Here is a 16,473-nt window from a genome sequence, read left to right as displayed (position 1 = left end):
TTTTTAAAGAATGATTCTAATATTTTCTCCACAAAATTGACTGATTGGAGGTTTTCAATCTGCCGTCCCTAGGGCGCTAAACACAACCTTTTGAAACAAGTATTCCTTAATCTCAGCTACATCTCTGAATATCTGAAAGAGCCACAATAACTTGTATTCAAGCATTCAATCTGCGTGGCCAAAACCTAAAAACCTCACCCAGAGAGAACCTTAAGGGTTCCGACACGGTAGGTTTGCCTAATATTTTGGCTGGGTTGGTTCAACTGTGGCTAAAGTAAAGTGGTGAAGAGACTGTTATAGAGGGAAGAAAATGTGTGTTTGTGTGTGTTTCTGCCCCACTGGTCTGCAGGCAGAACCATGGCAGAACTAATGTTTTGCTTTCAGAGCTGGCAATAAAAACCGGTCTGGCAAATTTAACACTGAGTGTACCCTCACAGTCTTACTTAAGGATAACACTCCACTGACAATCATTACACCGTGTTAATCTGTCCGTCAAACTGGTGAGAGACAGACAGCAGCAGTTTACACAGGGCAGTACAAATCGATAACCTATTCTGCTTTGACACCAACACTTTTAACACATATGTTACACTCTCTTATATGTACAAAGTCAGTCAATCACATTGAAACAGGCTTGATTACCAGCCAGCTTAAGGATTCGGAAGTGCTGAGTCAGGATTTTACCAATTAACTGGGCAACTTTCGTTCAAGCAGCAGCAGGCTAGGGTCACGTCCGGGTTTACAACCAAAATGTCAAACAGTAACATCTGAGGCCAAAAAAACACAAACTGAACTAGAGGAGGGCTTTGTTCACCAAAGTAAAACAAAGAAAACATGTTTTAAATACGATCATGCCTTGGAGATAGTTTGTGTATCATTTGTCTCAAGTTTTCAGGTGTCAGTTTCTTTGATTTTGCTCATCTCCCCAATACTATAAAGTTTACGATGTTGGGCTCATAGCGTTGAGAAAAACTCTTAATAGAAAAGACCCAGTTACTCTTGAAACTATTCAGTCTTTTTTCATATGAATAAATCTTCAACATTCAAACAAAATAATAATTTTTAGAAACATTGTTTTACTTACTACTGACATGATTGTTAGGATGTAGTGCTCGAGGTTGCGTCCATGATGGCGCACCATTTTGGCATCAGCTGTCACCATCAACTCAACGTAGCGAGGGTAAGAGAGGAAGCGCTTGCGTCTGCGATGGGAATCGGCGTGTGTGTTGGTGGAGTTGCTGTCATAAATGTGTTGATCAGCTATGGTGGCTTTGAGAGAATCCAGCTCCTCTCCCATAATCCCATTGCTCTCAAAAGCAACCGGCGTCTTGGATTTCTCTGTGAAAAAAACAAAGAAATAATGAAGAGTAATGATGTGGAGAGGAAAAGATGTTAGGAACGTATTTATTGGATTTAAAAATCATTCTCATATGGGAGAAAATAACTAACATATTCTCAAATTCCCTCACGCTGGACACCTACTGTTCAATGTTATAAAGGCATTTGATGAGAGAGCATGGTACATATACAGTTAAGAGCCAAGGGTTTTAGCTTAGCTGAATTACAGTGACATAACACAAGCATGCTGTAAAAAACCCGCCATAAATGATTGTGTCATTCCGGGGCTCAGGAAAAGTTGTACCAAGAGACGCGGGGTCAGTCGTGAGCTTTAAGAATATTCAGGTCAGGCAATGTGCATCCCCTCTGGCTGAGTGTAAGCCACACAAACAAAGAAATCCCATGACGACATTTTACAGACTCACACAGGGACCAGCCTCAGTATGCAGTCTGAAGAGGATATCAAAATCCTCAAATTTCCCCACCTCTCTGAGCCCGGCCTGTTTATTATCTGAACATTAAGTGATGTTAACATCAAATACATATGATGCCAGATTGGAACAATTGATTGTGAATAGCACTTTCAACACCAGCCATATATTATGAGGAAAAAAATACCAGGTTGTCAGCCGTACACTGTGCATACTCAACTGGCATTCCCTCAGCTGAACTGCACGTGTTGAGCTGGCCGTGAGCGATGGATTCCTTCACCATGACAGAGTGAAGTTAAAAGGGGGGGACAGAGACAGAGAAACAGACTAGGGAAACGTCAAGAGCTTGTTTAATTGGAGAAAGGAAAAAGGCAAATCTGCAAAGGTTAAGGTCGAAGCGGAGTTAATTAAACATGCACGTAAGACTGTCCATGTCCACAGGCAGACTGTACCCTTTTGAAATAGTTTGGAAGAGCAACAGGGAAAGAAGACGGGGAAGAGGCAGGCTCCAAATAGCTAATAAAAAGGCAAATGTTGTTATGGACACAAAGCTGCTTCAGCTTATTCCTGTTACTGACCAGCACATCAGCCCATACTGAAAACTAAGTGATATTCCTAGAAAAAATCTATTGAACCACATCAATGAAATTAACGATTAACACACTTTAAATCATCATCATAAACACTTCTGAATCGTCTGAAGAAAATGTTGCAACCACAATGAATAATTTATTAGAATTGGATGGATTTCAGTAGGTGTAACAGGCCATAAGAGGACACACAGATTGGTGCTGTTCAGATTAGCGGTGATGCACTGCCACATGTGATATGGTGGAAGAAAGATTGCTTGCAGAAGTTTTTGCCATCTCTCAGAAAGGGAAAGATGGATTTAGGGAGCTACCTGAAAAAGTGAGGGATAAATGTATGACGGGTAAATAGTATATCGTGCGAACTCACAGACACTACAGATTTAAATGTACCTTAGATATTCTATCACAACTAAAATACATTTTCCCAATATTTCGTAAGTATAGGGGCCCATTTTGTCTGAATGCACTCATTACTTTTATGTCAGCAATCATAGCACCCTGCAGTGTTTAGTGTTGCCTTTAATAACCAGTTGTGCTTATGGAAGTTATGGCAATGAACATTTTGAGAAATGAATTCAGCATAAAATGACATTCAGTCAACAAATGCTATTCAGTCTTTTTATCACTGTCACTGTTTACGAGCCAAGCATAGTTTGGAGTCCTCAACTTTAGATAACCCAATTATTGTGAAGACTTCCATTGTCTTTGAAAAACTCAATCTTTCCAGAGAGTCACACAGAGAGAGATTGTGTGCAACTGTTAGGTCAGAAAAAAAGAAAACTTGCTCCGAGATTATTCAAGTGATGCCCCCAGCGGGCACGCGAGGCGGAGCGTGACTCCCTGGCACAAAGGCACACAGCTCTTGCTGCCGTGAGGCCCAGCCCCACGCCAGTGCCAGCATCAGAGTCAGCGCCAAGCTTGTCTGTGCACACAGCCCGGGAAGCTGGGCCAGAACACAGCTTTGTATTTTCCAAGAAAAAACTCACCAAGGCCAAACCCACTACACTAAACCCCTTAAACAGACTCATCACAGCAGACAGTCCGACATCAAAGGGATTATCAAAGCTAAGAAGAGTATCTACATCTACAGAAGTTGGTGTTAAGTCTCAGCGCAAGTGAGTGTGAGATGAAAAAGGAGAAGAAGAAGAAGAAGAAGAAGAGGAGGAGAAAATATGGTCCTTGTTATAATAGCCTTTGAATCATTGCAGATTAGCCACACACAACCCTTCCCAAATCGCCTTAGATACAAATCCGCCTCTCACTAGGTAGTGAGCTGCTACTTACACCATGAGAAGACAGGGGTGACTGCCCTGACCCGCCGGGCGTACAGAGACATGACTTCTACCCCCAAAGCGTCAGGCCTCAAATCAGCATTACCTACCACAACACTGTATATTTGAATTGATTACTAAACAAATACAAAGTGAAACATTGTTTTTCTTTTTAAACAAGAAAAGATTAACGACCGTGAACCTATAAAACCCAGCTCCAGCAGTTCTTCATAACAGAGAATAATAAAAGGAGCCCTGCACGATGTGAGTGTGAGCACTTATAAATGTTGTAATTTGCTTGGCTCCAGTTTGCACATAGCTGAAATAGACCCACACCACACTCGCTTTTCTGCTTTAACGCCTACTTGACTTGTAAACTTGTAAAAATCTTCTCATCACTGTGCCAGAAACTAATCAGAAACAACAAATACAACACAGACAATGTTTATCTATTCACTCACTCAATAACATGTTTAATTGCACGTCATGCATCCTACACACAATACTGAACAGTTCCCTACATATTTTATTCATAAACATTAAAGCATTGAAGCATTTTGATGATTGTATAACTTTCTCTTTGAGCCCATTCATGTACATCCAGGCTGTGCTGAAGGATTTCATTGAGATTTCAATCTACATCAAAGACTTGCTCTTTGACTCTCCTTCAGCTCTCTGTCAAAAGTATCAATGCCAAGGGCCTAACAATGGGGAACACACATTTCATTGTTGAACTAATTAACATTCTTTTACAATGGCCCGCTGAGAGTTAAAGCGCCCTATTCCCCGGGTGCCAATTAAGTAGACAGTATACCTTACATTGAGTATAGGTACTGCCTTGGTTTCTATACAAGGTCAGACACTGGTTACTGACAGTACAACTCAAGAGGAAAATATGTCGAAACTCATGCAGACAGAGGAACAATTAAGTGCAATTCTGCGGCTAGGCAGTAAGAAGCAAAGGCAGCTAATTGTTGCTGCTGAAGAAAGCTTTTAAAAGTGAGGTAGCATGGCTTTTGACCTCATTGGCTTTGTACACTAACAGTCCTCTCAAGAGTTCAAATGTTATTTTTCTGTTCAGAGACATGCTAAAGACGGCATGGTGGTCAGCTGAAGAATGTGTTTGGAGTAGCATACCTCCTGTGTTGAGACAAAACGCTACTTATGGATCTGGACTCCTAATGACGAGCAAGGTGCCTGGAGTCTCTCTTTTGTCAGACTCAAACTGATTGAAGATTATGTGAATGATGAATGACTGAGAGACCTCCACAACACAATTGTTTTCATTTGTTGTTAGGAAAAAGGAAATAGGAATTGCACAAAAAAAAAAGGTTTGAAATGACACTTTCGAAAGAGCTTCATATTTGAGTCTTTTTCTATTGGAAGAAGGATTCAAGTTAGCTTATTAGTTATAAAGAATCTGTGTATTAAGAACTTAAAAAATACACAATCATAAAGAAAACTGTTTGTATAAAACATGAAAACAAGCTCAATACAATCGAGTGTTGAGGTTGAGAAGTTATAGGAGTAATGTTCCGCCAACAAAGATAGTATAGATGAAAACATCTCCAATTCTTTCAAACATCCCACCTACCTATTTTCGAACGCTGAAACATATATTTATGCCGCAACATACAAAGCAAGTTGATTGATTTTCTGGCCTCTCAGATGGTAAACAGCTAGAGCTGCAGGCAATGACACTGATGTTTCACTGGCCAGCTCTCAGCATCACCTCTCCCCAGTCCACCTCAGTGGGAAAACTGTCGCTCACCTGTCACCCCCTCTCACCTCTGACTGTTACCCAAGACACCAGGCAGTAAGTCACTGTCACTCAAATTGCTTTAACCCTTCCAATCAGCCCCCATTTGCTAAGAATGCCCAGACAGTAGACAGTGGCAGAAAATAGCCCCAGCTGGAATCTGTCACGGGAACTCCCGAGACAAAACAACACATTGGGTTCAATAGGGCTGAGGCCTCAGGCAGACACATGGCAGCTATTAAAGTTATAGACTGTCTGTGGTTGCCCAGCCCTGTTCTACCCTGTCCAGAGAATCAGTTATCTTTTAATCAGATGCCAATGAGTGTAATGGGCCATGTTATTAGCTGCTTGCACCATCTTTGTTGAAGCTACAATTTAAGGCAATGATGTGACAAAGCATCATGCCTTAATCTGTTATTCCATTATGTTTATTTATTGTGTTCCTTTCTTTAGTCTTCTTATTAAGTGTTAATGATGATGTAAAGCACTTTGAATTGCCTGTGTCTGCCTATGTCTGGAAATGTGCTATATAAATAAACGTACCTTACCTTAAATGAAAAAATCCCCATTACACAAAAACGTACACATATATTTGCTCAAGACCCGCAGTTAATGAATAATAATAGGACTAACATTATCAGCGTTCCAAATTAACGCCATGTGGATTCTAAAGGACAAAATACATTTTGATTAAGGTTCTAGGTAGGCAAACAGCAAAGCAGTGAGAAGCAGGTGTAGAAGAAAAGAAAGTGGGCAGTGCGAAAAAGCTGGGGCCTCTGCCAAGGTCTGAAGGGAAACTGACAGGCACATGCAGCGTAGGCCAGGACTGCTCAAACACATGAAGAAAGAGTCTCCTTTCGCCATTGCTATGCACTGCTTTGCTCAACAATTCCCAGTACTCAGCGGGATTCTTCGTCCATTGACAGGCCAGGGCGCTGAGATGCACTCTTGACACGCACACATAAGAAACCACATCTATGCACACCCACAAAAGGCCAAAAACAAACAGTTTTTCCGAGTAACAATAGGTACTTCCTGGAACGGGGGAGGCTCAGTCTGTCCAGGGGGCACGGGGGCATAGAGCAAGCCTAAGCCTTTTGGAGCAATCTGACATTCAGGAGCTCCACACCATCTAAAGCCAGACCCTAAAGGTGAGAGAGGGTGTCAGAGTGTTCAGCGCCCGTCCATCACACCCTGGCATGCCACCTTTCCTGACCCCTGTCAAGAGCTAGAGTTAAGAGGAAAACAAAGAGCTTTATGCATATATAGTTCTAACTGAGGCTTAGCAAACAAGCCAGCAACGCCAGTAACCACGCACCTCTAGAAGGGGAAAGACTCAAGGTCACATCCAACCGTCCACTGAGTGACTCCAAACAAAGAGGGAAGTGAGGTCACAATCAACAAGTGCTCCCATTCACATACATGAAAGCGCAAAGGGAGAGCGGGCAGCGATTCAAGTCGGCTAGTTCAAACCCCAGGCGGGGGAGGGCATTTTTTCCATGTAAATGAACCCATTGACCGAAAACCTGATGCTAGCACTGAACTACCATGTATACACAGTGGGCACCAAGGGGGGAATCCTACACAATGATTGTGTTGAGGGTCAGGGGGCACAGATGACATGTGTGCCAAGTATTGCCGCATCAAAGCCAGTCACTTCACTGTCCCAGCTGCCCTCAGTTAGCCATCAAGAAATGGGGGGAAGAGCCAAGAGCCGATGAAACGTTGGTGTTGGGGTTTACTGATGGTAATGTTTGCTGTCAAGCTGTCTGCATTCAATTGACTGTTTCTAATTCAGACAAACACCCCACAGCTTTAGACACGCAGCCAACAACTGTGAGAAAGATATACTGTACAGCTTCCCTTCCCTCCATCTCTTGCTTGTCTCCACATTTCGGAGAACAAGGGGGAGAGTTGGCGAGAGAAGAATCTGCCCCTATCTGCAGCCACCCTCATCTCTGTGGCTATCTCTATTGAAGGAGGACACAGGGATTCACATGCAAGCTCGGAGACAGATACCCCGTAGAATGTGTCATTAAAAGTCGGAGCTGTGTTGTGATTTTTAGCCCAGTAAGCTTCTTCCCTGGAGGCTTTTAAAACCAGAACAAGGCACAACAAGGCACTCTGCGACTTTCAAAGATTAATCACCCACTCAAGAGCTATCTACACTAGAGGTATTATAAACAGCAGAGAAGCCACCCAGGTTGGCTGACAAAGACAGACGACTGATGCAGTTCCTAGAAACGTCAGTCACTGAGACCACATTTCATGGTCATGTTGTTCAGGTTCTTTGATTTACTCTTACATTTCTGAACTGCAGTGTTATGGTTTCTAATGCATTCACTAAATGTTCTACTTTTGCATTTAAAATATATTTAAGCCTCACATCCGCACAGTGGAAAGGAGCAGCTGAAGACAGATATATAGTCCAGTCATGACTGCTAAAGTAACAAAACTTCCTTTTCCATCAAGCTAACACTCAAAAGCTCTCATCATTACACTTCTAGTTCACAGGTTGAGATGGCACATGTACAAAAAAAGTCAAGTATTTGTACATGTCACAGATGACAAGTGTTAAGTTAAAAACAAAAGTTCATCTTTGTTTGTTTAATTCATGTGGAAACAGCCTTCCGCTCCTTTCAACACGTTTTTGCAGGGTGTGCAGGGACTGTACACACTGGAAACTCTTACTGTGTCAGAAACAGAAGTCAGTCTGTAGTGCTCTAAGGCAGAACTATGACATGCCAAAGCTTATCTCACCAGAGGTATCTGCTGATACACATTTTGTTTCCTGGCGTTCTGCTTGATAAAACACAGCCCGTTTCATCTTTGTTGTGTTCAAAGAGATGTTTTCTTTTGCAAAGAGAAAGGCAGATACGGAATAATAATCCCCATAGAGTAAGTCTTGCAAAACAACCTATTTTCTAAAATTCTGGCAATTTTACATAAACATGTTTGGACCAACTGTGATAGTTGGCCTGTTCCAAAACCAAAGGACAATACAGCTTCAAACCCCTTGATAGTCAAAAACTAACCAAACTCCTCAGCGTTCAAACTCCAGCCTCCAATTTTGATTTAAGCCAAGCGTTCTTCTCACACGAACATAAAGTGGAGGGAAACAAGGAGAAAAGACAGAGACTGCTTTTATAGCTCGTCAAAAAAGAAGAGATACTAGGAAAGGAATCTGCACCCCACCAACACCACAGGTTCTCCAGTCGATCATCTATGCGATTAGATAAATCAGAAACATTTGCTTCTGAACTTGCTATATATCAGTTGCGTTGGAGGGTTATACTGAAGACAGAAATGCACTAAACCTGTTGTAGACAAAAAGCACCCTTTCTGTTAACCCCTGAGCTACCAGTTCAATGCAGTCCAATACAACAGCCCCGCAATGAATCATACCTTTAGGAAGACTATATAATGTTCTGTGTGTAGTGCATCATGAGGTATTTGTAACTTATAGGAGTTGTACCTAAGAAACACCTCAGTGTAGCTACATTGATGCTTGGCAATATTGTATGAATATATAAACAGAGCATTGGCTTTGTTGTACACTCCGTAATCTACTATATACCTACATCAGCTTTTAGTTTTTCGCTGCCATCCAATAATAATACAAAATGACTTGCTGTAACATACAGAAAGGTACATTCAAAAAATGCGGCTGCTTAAGGATGCTTTCCCTTGCCGCTTCTGGTTTTCTAAACACTTTTTTCTCTATCAACAATTAGACTGTGGTTAGGCACCCAATACTTAGAGACTGATTTAGTCTGATGAGGAACGTAAGGCAAAGAAACACAGACAAAGTGTACAGACATGGTGTAGAGTGGAGGCAAGGAAAATGAAGAGCTTCAGAGAGACACATAGTACACAGAGCTTTATGTGTGATACATGGAGATTTTGTCACATTGTTATCCAAAGCCAAGAGGCAAATGTCCAAATCCAAAAACAGGAGGAGCCACTATGAGTGTTTTGCAAGCAGAAGAACACGTGCCAAGCCAGTGTTTATATCTAACCAGCTAGTAGCAGCTTGGGCTGCACTCCTTCCCATAAAAAGACAGGACAGGCCTGTTAGTCTTGGCTTGGTATGGCCTTCAAAGAGCACATTTATCACAGCATCTGGAGAGGGGCCTATCAGATAAAGCTGTGGAGCCGCTGCCTGGGACACCTCACAGTACTATCTCTGGCCCTCTGGTTCTTTTAATCCTGCTGTTTACCTGCAGCCCTTTGATGAAGACCTACATGTGTCTCCTCCATTTAGGCACCTTTCTCTCTACTATTTCCTGCTGTACACTGAATTATATTTGTTTTATAGGTTATTCTGTTAATAGTTGAGGTAATGCTTTAACAATTCAGGATTTTTCTAAATTTGGGACTAAGTAGATATAAAATGAAAACTTGCTAAGAATTCAACCAAAAGTCAGGTTCATTCACTGAGCCTCCACTCACAGTTCTTGAGGGAGAGTATATTTAAAAGTGCCTCAGAGTGGGGGCTGAGAGACCCTCGAGATTTCTTAGTCTCTGTTTACCACACACAGACTGAGAGAGTCAAAGGGCAAAGCATATTAAGGAGGTATTGACCTGGCCCATCAGGTCAGTCCAAGTTCTTTAAAGCGCCGCCACACAAAGGCCACCACCAGGCGACAATTGCTGGGTTTAGACAACAAGCATATCAAGCGGTCTGCACATAAAAAGATTTATTGCATCTCACAACAAAGGCCGCCCACGGAGCTCCCTGAGAACGAATCTAAGGCCCTCCATCGTGGTAAACTCCACTCGGTCACCCCGCTTTCTCTCGAGGGCCTCTCCACCATCCAAAGGCCTCTACCATAAAAATTCAAATGAAATTGGGAGAACTTTGAAGCAGCCTCCCATGCGGAAAACCTCTCCAGTTCTTTTCATCACCACTGCTAACCTGAAAAGTAATTATTCCTTCCCTCTGAGCTCTTGCCACAGAACTTGGATTGAATTCTCCTGCACAACATGAGTGAAAACACCAGGCAGTGTTAGGGCGGGTATTTGCTTAATTAAGTTGAGGAGCTTTCAGCAACACCTCCTTAATCATGGCTGAAATCTTTTGGGTATCTTGCAAGCCAAAGATCGTGACTGCGTATAATTTCCCTTCTGGGATAGTGTTTATTGCTATGGTTTAAAAAGGTCATCAGAAAGTACGTGTTAGTGGGTTAAAGTCAGACAGACAGTGGTTACAGGCAGTGTGTTTAGGCAGTCTGTAGTCTATTACCTGAGGCAGCACAGGGCTCTGTGTTGTTGTGCGTATGCGAGATGTTCTTCCTCTCCTGTCGATAAACAAGATGAGGTTTGTTGTGCTCTTCGTCATATTCCTCCCCCTCAGCGTTTAAAAGAGGTTCCATGAAGTATTCACCATATTGTGTCGTAAATGTTCCAACCTAGAGCAGAAAAAAGAGATGTTATTGATGTATTTGGTATCAGAAATGAGCTGAATGTTTGCATACATATGTGGGAAGGATATACAGATTAAGGCAGAGTTGCATTCAAAGAGGCTGCGGTTTAATTGCAGTAATCCTGTGCTGCCCTTGGGCACCACTGTGCACATTATTTCCATGCTTTTGAGCAAGCTCAGTTTTTTTGACAGGTGCATATGGAAAGAACATGCTGACTCACAAAAGGTCAGGGATTATCTACAACATCTCGCTATTAGTCATTGTTGAAGTTGTAACCATGACTATAAAAAGCAATTGTAAGACATTTTAAGCCCTTTATACATTAATAAAGTCATAAATCATCATGCAACAGTGAACCATTTAAAAAACAAAAATTGCAAAGGCTTTTAAGAGTGCTTGTTCTGACTATGAAAATGCATTTCCCTTCACAACCTGACACTGGGACCAGTGACATCATCATACAGTACATGGACAGAGCTGCTGACAGAGGAATGCTAATATTGATTTGGCAGCTCAGTCCCTCACAAAGCTTCTTAGCTCACTCGACCATGAGGCACAATGGTGTTTGTATGGTAATTTCATGCGCACACTTAAACAGGATATAGGACACTGGAATGTTATCTTTATTGTTGTTTTTCCATAACCATCCCCACGCGTGATGGACGCTTGACAATGGAAAACATACAAATCGGATATGGAAACGAGTACAAACTGTATGTGTACTTTTCCTCTCCGCCTTTCAAGGAGTGACGGATTACTTGGCTTGCACATATGAAACATAGTTCCTCGAGAGTGCTATAGGTCTATAGTGCCCATGTGTACAGTGCAGGGTAACGAACTTGTAGAAACAGGTCACAGGATATAAGCAACCACTGGAAGAAAGCCCTCAGAAACTCATTTTTCCCTCATTGTACTCCACCTTGAAGGCTTTGCGACAATATTAGCATTTCTTGACAAGCCAGTATAAGTGTATACAACTCAGGGAATTACTCAAAGTATTTTCACAATGAAGTTACACTTTTCAAATGTGAAAAGCTATATGTACTGATTTACCTTTGCACAAAGTTTCTGGAATACTTCAATATGAGAATGTTACAACCTTACTCCAACTCCCAGTTATAATGATCTAAATATAATTAATGATTTATACAGTGTAACAACTGGTAGATGTTTACCTGTATCTTGTAAATCACTATCCACGGCGAGTTAACTTTAATTAGATGGTTACGGTTAAGCCTTTCTAAAGTTCTCATGTGGTGTTAACAGAAGGCTGAACAGACAAATGCTCTGTTTAGTCAATGAAGGGGGCAGAGTTTCAGGGTTTCCCAGCATTAGCTCAGCAGCAAATCTGGCAAAACTTTGGACAGACACAATGGTTGCTGTTCAGTAGCGGGTGCTGAACTGGACCTTACAACTGAGGGACTCCTGTTTGAAGCGAGGTCACCATCATGACATGGATGGAATGACTGTTGGCACACATCTGTTTAAACAGACCCCACAAAGGCACTTAAAAAAATGTTGGTGCCGAGTCATCGCAAAGTGACGTACAGTTGCAGTCAATCTCTAACCTAAAAGCGGACATAAAGGTGTCATGAGCCTGATCTTTACACAGAGGTGCAACGCTTGGTGCCCGATTGAAAATGAAGAGCCTCATTTCTCAGGACAGTCTGACTCAACACACACTTCTATTATGTGAGTGGACTGGGAGAGCGAGCTCCTTCAGGGAGATTTCCCACGGTGTGAGCAACCCTTAAGTTCCTTACAACCTTCATTGGCAGTTGTCTACTCTTCACAGCATTTCTCCCCTTTTCTGCCCGTCACAGCTCACTTTGAAAAGGCAAAAAAGCTCCTCAACCCCACCCCCTCGATTCCCCCCTGGGGATGGCTTTGAGCAACTCTGGACGAAAGGGGAACCTGCTTTTTCTAGAATGACCCCTTTGTTTTAGGGCTTAATTATTCCTTAATGACATCATCCCAACTAAATGTGCCTGGCCATTAAGCCCCAGTGATCAGATACGGACACATTTATGACCCAATAGCCTCTGCTGTCTCCATTGTCCTGTCATTCTCAATGAGTGATGATGCGGATAAGCAACAAAGATTGCTTGAAAAAGGATGCAAACATGTTTGGATAAGCGAGTCATACATCAAAGTTGGGCAGAGGGGCAATTAAAGGCTTATTACCCTGATAATCCCAGCATACCTCTTGTCTTAAATGGCTATACAAACTGAAAGATGTGGTGGTATCTCTTCTCCAGAGTCACACTGAATAGGAAATACCCCCCCACTAAGACTTAATGCGTGACATTTGTTTTATCATGCCAGGTTCCAACTATACAGTACAATTGCTGAATGCATTGTGAATGTACTAGATCAACATGCTATCCTGGTACTGTACAAAGTTAACCTATCTAAAATAAGGATTATGTCATTGATAGGGGGTGTGACGGGGAGGGAGACTCCAAGGTTATGTTCCTGCCGTCTGTGTTTCTGCGGCCAGCCAAACCCCCCCACCTCGCAGAGTCCAAGCCAGAATCCGGCTGGCCCGAATGAGGTCAACCCCCTGCCCCTGGACCAGTAACCTTATGTGACCCATTAAGTCATCCACTTCATCACTTGTGCTCTCACACAGGAGTCAGCAAACTAAATGACTTGGGTAACAGGATCCTCAAATGGGGCAGTAAACTCAACTCATTATTACCCAATAACTCTATTACAGCCCCGTAAGATCTAAAAGATGATAAAGGGCAATTCACAAGCAAACAGCTGTTTTAGACTGGAAGTGTGGTTTGGGGCTGTCACTGATTGCTACTTTCATTAGCTCTGACCTGATTTTCTTTAAAAAAAAAAACGATATGTAAAATAAAGAAAGAAACTGTGTAAAAACGTACAACTATTGAAAACACAAAAGGAAAAAAGTTGTCACATTTAAGAATCTAGAAAGAAACCAATGTTTGGCATTTGAGATTGATAAATTAGCAATAACATGTTTACTTTATCACATGATCAATCAACTGATAATCGACTAATTGACCACTGGTTTGGCCATATCTGCTGCGTTTGCTATTATTTTTGTTAAAACTTCAAGCAGCTTCAAGCAGTTTGAAATGGAACCAAAACAGCTGCATGTTTGGTTCCATTTCATCCCTGTATAAAAATCTACTGATACTTTTTTGATCTTTGTAAAGTGAAATTAACCTTTTTTACTTTTTTAGTAGGGTCAGCCAAAGTGCAGCAATCTCAGCATGAGCTCATCAGGGATTCTTAGTGTGTTATGCTCAAGAGCACTTCAGCAGGGTGAAGTCTTGTTGTCACATCAACTTCATTCTCTAACCACAACACCACCCTGATGCCCAGCATGCACTGTGAACTATGGGAGCATCTCCTCACAGGCACCGAGATGCAGATTGCTCTCCTCCTCCTCCTCCTCCTCCTCCTCCTCCTCCTCCTCCTCCTCCTCCTCCTCCTCCTCCTCCTCCTCCTCCTCCTCCTCCTCCTCCTCCTCCTCCTCCTCCTCCTCCTCCTCCTCCTCCTCCTCCTCCTCCTCCTCCTCCTCCTCCTCCTCCTCCTCCTCCTCAATGACATAAGTCCAGTAACACTTGCTCTTGTTACACTCCTACACACTTCACTTAACTGCGGGTTATGGGGGATATGCATGGGTGAAGGCCCTGTCAGCATCGCTTGATTAAAGCGTCTCAAAAAAAGGTACTTTAAAGTGAACACTCACAAGGCCAGTGCACATGCTGAAGACTGCAGGGAACTCGCTCTTGGCGTTGACATGTCCGCGGAAAAAGCAGTGGCGCATTTCGCTCGGGTCATTGAAGGGGATGTCCGTGCCGTTGCTCTGTTCCACTCCCAAGTGTGTCACTGTGTACGAGGGGGCAATGAAGCCGGAGTCGGCGGTCAGATTGAGATGAAAGCGTTCCCCAAATGCATCAATCCTGTAGTGAACCCGTAAACCCGACAGGTCATCATTTAAACTTCTCCGTCTCCTTCTGTAGTGCAATTTGTGAGGGAATGATTCTCCAAAGTCATTGACGCGGAGCGGAGTGATGATTTCATACGATGACAGCTGTTTGATGAAGCTTTCTGCAAAATGTAAAGAGAGAAAATAATGGGATTAATAGCAGTGTGTATCAGAGTAAATCATGCAGCTGCAGCTTGACAACTGTACATTTCACAAGGCATCATTCCCACTGCTTTGAACACCTTTAACTTCACGGTACTCCTAAATCAAATCAAAACACTACCTTGTTTCGGGTGCAAGCGGTGTTGCAAAGTTTCTCGGACAAGCGCTGACAGATGACACATAAGTCCAACCAGCCAGATAGCAAACTGCATGATTTCCTCCGCGAAGAAACCCAGGCTGTCGTCTCCAAGGCAGTAACCTCTGTCTCTCCCGAGCGGCTCCCCCTCTCCTTTCCCCCGGCTTGTCAGCAACAGGTCGTGGGATCCGCGGAGGCTCTCTGCAGCGCAAGTCTTGCAAAGTGCACTGGCCTCATCGCATTGCTAAACATGCATCCACTACCCTCTATAAAAGCGAACTATTTATGACACATTCATCCCCCTGATTAAAACAAAAATTGCTGCCTAATGTAAACTGCAGTCTTTACTGAAAGGAGGGATCAGTGCCAAGTACGCTTTCCCTTAGCCATCCCTAGAACACCCCGTGCACCCTAAGCACTCACCAGCAGCGAAGCGACGCCCCCTTTGCTAAGGAGCCAATGGGGAGCGCGCCTCGGACACCAACACATGGGGCAGGCTTCAGGGCTGCAGTGTTACAAAAAAAAAGTGTAAATAAAATATACCACAATGAAGAAAATAACCCACAACACAACCATCCCGAATTCTGGGTTTTTGGGTCTGTCCGCAATATCTATTATTGCTGATACAAAATGTGAATGGCAGTACAACGACACTTGTAGATTTGCAATAACATATTTAATTTCAAAATCTCGTGTGATAATAATGAATAATATTTATAAGGCTTATGATATGTGTCTGTTGGCAGTACATATTGAGCTTATTTGTTATACATAATACATGTTATCACTCAACCAATGTGTTTGCCACTTCTCAATATCAGTTTGGGCTGGAGTAGAAGTAGCACATTAATATAAAATATAATAATATAATTCACTTCTGATTTTATTTTGTACTTCTTTTATGCTTGGTGTTTAAAAACACATTTAAGAATTCCTTATTAGAAGTGTTTGTTTATGTAATGAATCCAAAGTGTAGGATTTAGGGGGATTTATGGGCTGAATTGGAATATAATGTTTGTAACTTTTTTGTCATTAGTGTATAAGTACCTGAAACTAAGAGAGCTGTTGTGTTTTGTTATCTTAGTATAAGCCCTTATTATCTACATACTGCCAGTGAAGTATTGATTCAAGGGGATGATCATTTTGCAGTACAAAAACATTAGAAACAAACTGTGTCAATCTATTGGTGGCAAATATACAGTATCAATACACAAAACACCTTTCAGTTGAGAGTATGGGTTGAGTCCCTGTGTTATTGTTGGTTACGTTTATATATGTAGTAAAATGAATTAAGAGCAGTGTAATCAACACTTAATGCAAATAAAGTTAATAAAGGAAGGATCTACTTGATGGTTAGTGTCTGCATGCGGCAAACAAACCCAATAAACTGGGA

At 42.3% G+C, this 16,473-nt stretch overlaps 1 protein-coding gene across 1 annotated transcript in view; it reads right to left on the bottom strand.

The window, feature by feature from the left end:
• The window catches only part of LOC117547828 (A disintegrin and metalloproteinase with thrombospondin motifs 20), a 77,395-nt gene extending 61,929 nt beyond the window's left edge, over positions 1–15,466 (bottom strand). The window contains exons 1-4 of the mRNA XM_034218691.1: positions 15,066–15,466; positions 14,543–14,904; positions 10,635–10,800; positions 1,085–1,338 (exon numbers count right to left, since the gene is read on the bottom strand). Coding sequence (XP_034074582.1) covers positions 1,085–1,338; positions 10,635–10,800; positions 14,543–14,904; positions 15,066–15,156 — 873 coding nt within the window. The 5' untranslated portion in view covers positions 15,157–15,466. The remainder of the gene's footprint in view (positions 1–1,084; positions 1,339–10,634; positions 10,801–14,542; positions 14,905–15,065) is intronic.
• Positions 15,467–16,473: the final 1,007 nt, after the last annotated feature.

The sequence above is a fragment of the Gymnodraco acuticeps genome, unplaced genomic scaffold, assembly GCF_902827175.1.
Source record: "Gymnodraco acuticeps unplaced genomic scaffold, fGymAcu1.1, whole genome shotgun sequence".
Taxonomy (NCBI): Eukaryota; Metazoa; Chordata; class Actinopteri; order Perciformes; family Bathydraconidae; genus Gymnodraco; species Gymnodraco acuticeps.
Note: the sequence above shows the minus strand (reverse complement) of the source record. Positions and strands in the feature narration are given on the sequence as shown.